This window comes from Malurus melanocephalus, unplaced genomic scaffold, assembly GCF_030028575.1.
Source record: "Malurus melanocephalus ecotype Western Australia unplaced genomic scaffold, MMel_1.1 scaffold_1280, whole genome shotgun sequence".
NCBI classification, from domain to species: Eukaryota; Metazoa; Chordata; class Aves; order Passeriformes; family Maluridae; genus Malurus; species Malurus melanocephalus.
The window spans coordinates 2440-4587 of NW_026624512.1; the positions used below are offsets into that span (position 1 = coordinate 2440).

A 2148-nucleotide genomic window follows, 5' to 3' on the forward strand; every position below is an offset into this window, starting at 1 on the left:
CTGGTGTCCAGCAGCCTGGCCACGTTCTCGTGCTCCATCAGCGGCAGCGCATGCACGGCGCGCTCGGCAGCGAACCTCCGGCCGGCTCCGGCCGCAAAAGCCTTGATGGCCACCGGCCGCTGGCGCAGCGTGCCCCGCCACACGGCCGAGAAGCGCCCCGACTGCAGCACCTGCTCGGGGGGACACGGCTGGCACCGGCTGTCCCCAAAGCCCGGCACCCTCGGGGTGTCCCCGGGCACCCTCAGCGCTGCTGTGCCACCCCCGACACCTCTGCCATGGTGTCCCCACATCCCCTCTCCATGTGGGTGTCCCCTCCCTCGTGCGTGCCCGTCCCCGTGGGCTCCCCTTGTCCCCGCACCTGCAGGAAGTGCAGCGCAGGCAGGTCCGGGCTGGGGGGCTCCGGGGGGACCCCGATTCTCCGCCCCCCCCGCGGTGGCCGCCTCGGGTGGGCTCTTGTCCGTCGCAGCCCTGGATGAGGGAGGGACACCGGGACACCCCCATCGGGGGACCCCCCCAAGCAAGAACCCAGCCAGTCAGGGACACGGGACCTGGGGACACCAGGGACCACCAGCCCCCCCAGCACCCAGGGGACCTGGGGAATGTGGCAGCTCAGGGTCCCTGGGACACCGGGGACACCGCACCCGGGACACCCCCACCCAGCGGTCCTTAGGACACCCAGGACCCCCCCACCCCAGGGACCCGGTCACACGACACTTGGGGACACCCCTCCCACCCCGGGAGACTCACACTCATCAGGGATTGTGGCATTTGGGGACACCCGGGGGACATCGGGTAAGGGATGGCTGTGCCCCAGGGTCCCCCCGTCCCCGTCTGTCCCTGTCCCTACCGAGGATGCCCAGGCAGGTGAGGAGGATGAGGAGGAGGGGTCCGGCCCCCCACAGCCACAGGGTCCCCGCGGACGCCCCCCGGCCGGGCGCTGGGGACAGAGACCGCGGTGACACCGGGCCCGCCCGTCCTGGCGGGGCCCCAGATGTCCGGGGTGGCCATGGGGGGCCGTTTAGGACATCCCATGGCTCCCCCAGCCCCCCGTGAGCCCCAGGTCCCCTTCAGGGACCCCACGGGTCCCCTGTGAGTCCCCCACCCACTCCAGCCCCCTTCAAGTCCCCTCTGGATCCTACCCCCACTTGGGGGTCCATCCCCCCATGGGCCCCACAACCCCCGAGTGTCCCCCAGAACCCCCCGGCGCCCCCATACCCGTGCCCAGGCGGGGCCTCCCGAGCCCCGCGGCCGCGCCGGTCCCCGCCGGGCTCCCGGTGGCGTTGCCGTTGCAGAGGTGACCGTGGCACAGGCACACGAGCACGGAGCCGCCGGGGGGTCCCGCGGGGCTCAGGGCGCAGGTGGCCGAGGGACAGGCGGCCCCCCGGCCCCCCCAGCAGCCTGGGGACAGCGTCACGGTCACCCCGAGGTGGCGGGGAGGGGGCAGGTGGGACCCCCCTGTGCGGGACCCCCCCGCAGCCGCTCCTCCCCAGCGCCTCTGCCCAAGGCCAAGGTCAAGAGCAGCCACCGGGGAGGGACCAGAACCTGCCCAGACCCCCCCGACAGGATCAGCCTCCGCTCCCAGCCCGCAAATTCTTCTCTCCCCCGGCACGATCAGGACCTTTTTTGCCCCCAAAGTCCCCCCGGGGAAGGATCAAACCCCTCCATCCTGCCCCAAAGTCCCCCTGGGAAGGATCAAACTCCTCCATTTTCCCCCAAAATCACCTCGGGGCAGGATCAAACCCTTCCACGCTGCCCCAAAATCACCTCGGGGCAGGACCAAACCCTTCCATGCTGCCCCAAAATCTCCCCTTTCCATCCTTCCCCAGTCCCTTCCGCCCCTCCAGCCCCCCGTCGGTGCAGGATAAACCCGCAGCCCCCCTGTCCCCCTCCCCAAACGCGGCCGGGCCGGGGTCTCACCCTGCACCAGAGCGTGGCTGCGGTTCCAGATGCCGATGCAGCACTGCCCGGGGGGGCAGCGAACGGCTCCGGCCGCTCCCGCATCCCCCAGCCTGCCCCGCACGCTCGGGTGCTTGTAGGACACGCAGGTCAGGTTCTGGGGTCCTGAGGGGACACGCACGCACCAGGGGGTGCTTTTGACCCCCTCCCACAAAAAAAAAAAAAAAAAACCACAGCCCGGGTGGGGACCCC

General features: G+C 71.2%; 1 protein-coding gene across 1 annotated transcript in view; it reads right to left on the bottom strand.

The window, feature by feature from the left end:
• The window catches only part of AMHR2 (anti-Mullerian hormone receptor type 2), a 7163-nt gene that overhangs the window by 2389 nt on the left and 2626 nt on the right, over positions 1-2148 (bottom strand). Inside the window, exons 2-6 of the mRNA XM_057387634.1 lie at positions 1918-2101; positions 1216-1398; positions 848-937; positions 359-468; positions 2-170 (exon numbers count right to left, since the gene is read on the bottom strand). Coding sequence (XP_057243617.1) covers positions 2-170; positions 359-468; positions 848-937; positions 1216-1398; positions 1918-2101 — 736 coding nt within the window. The remainder of the gene's footprint in view (position 1; positions 171-358; positions 469-847; positions 938-1215; positions 1399-1917; positions 2102-2148) is intronic.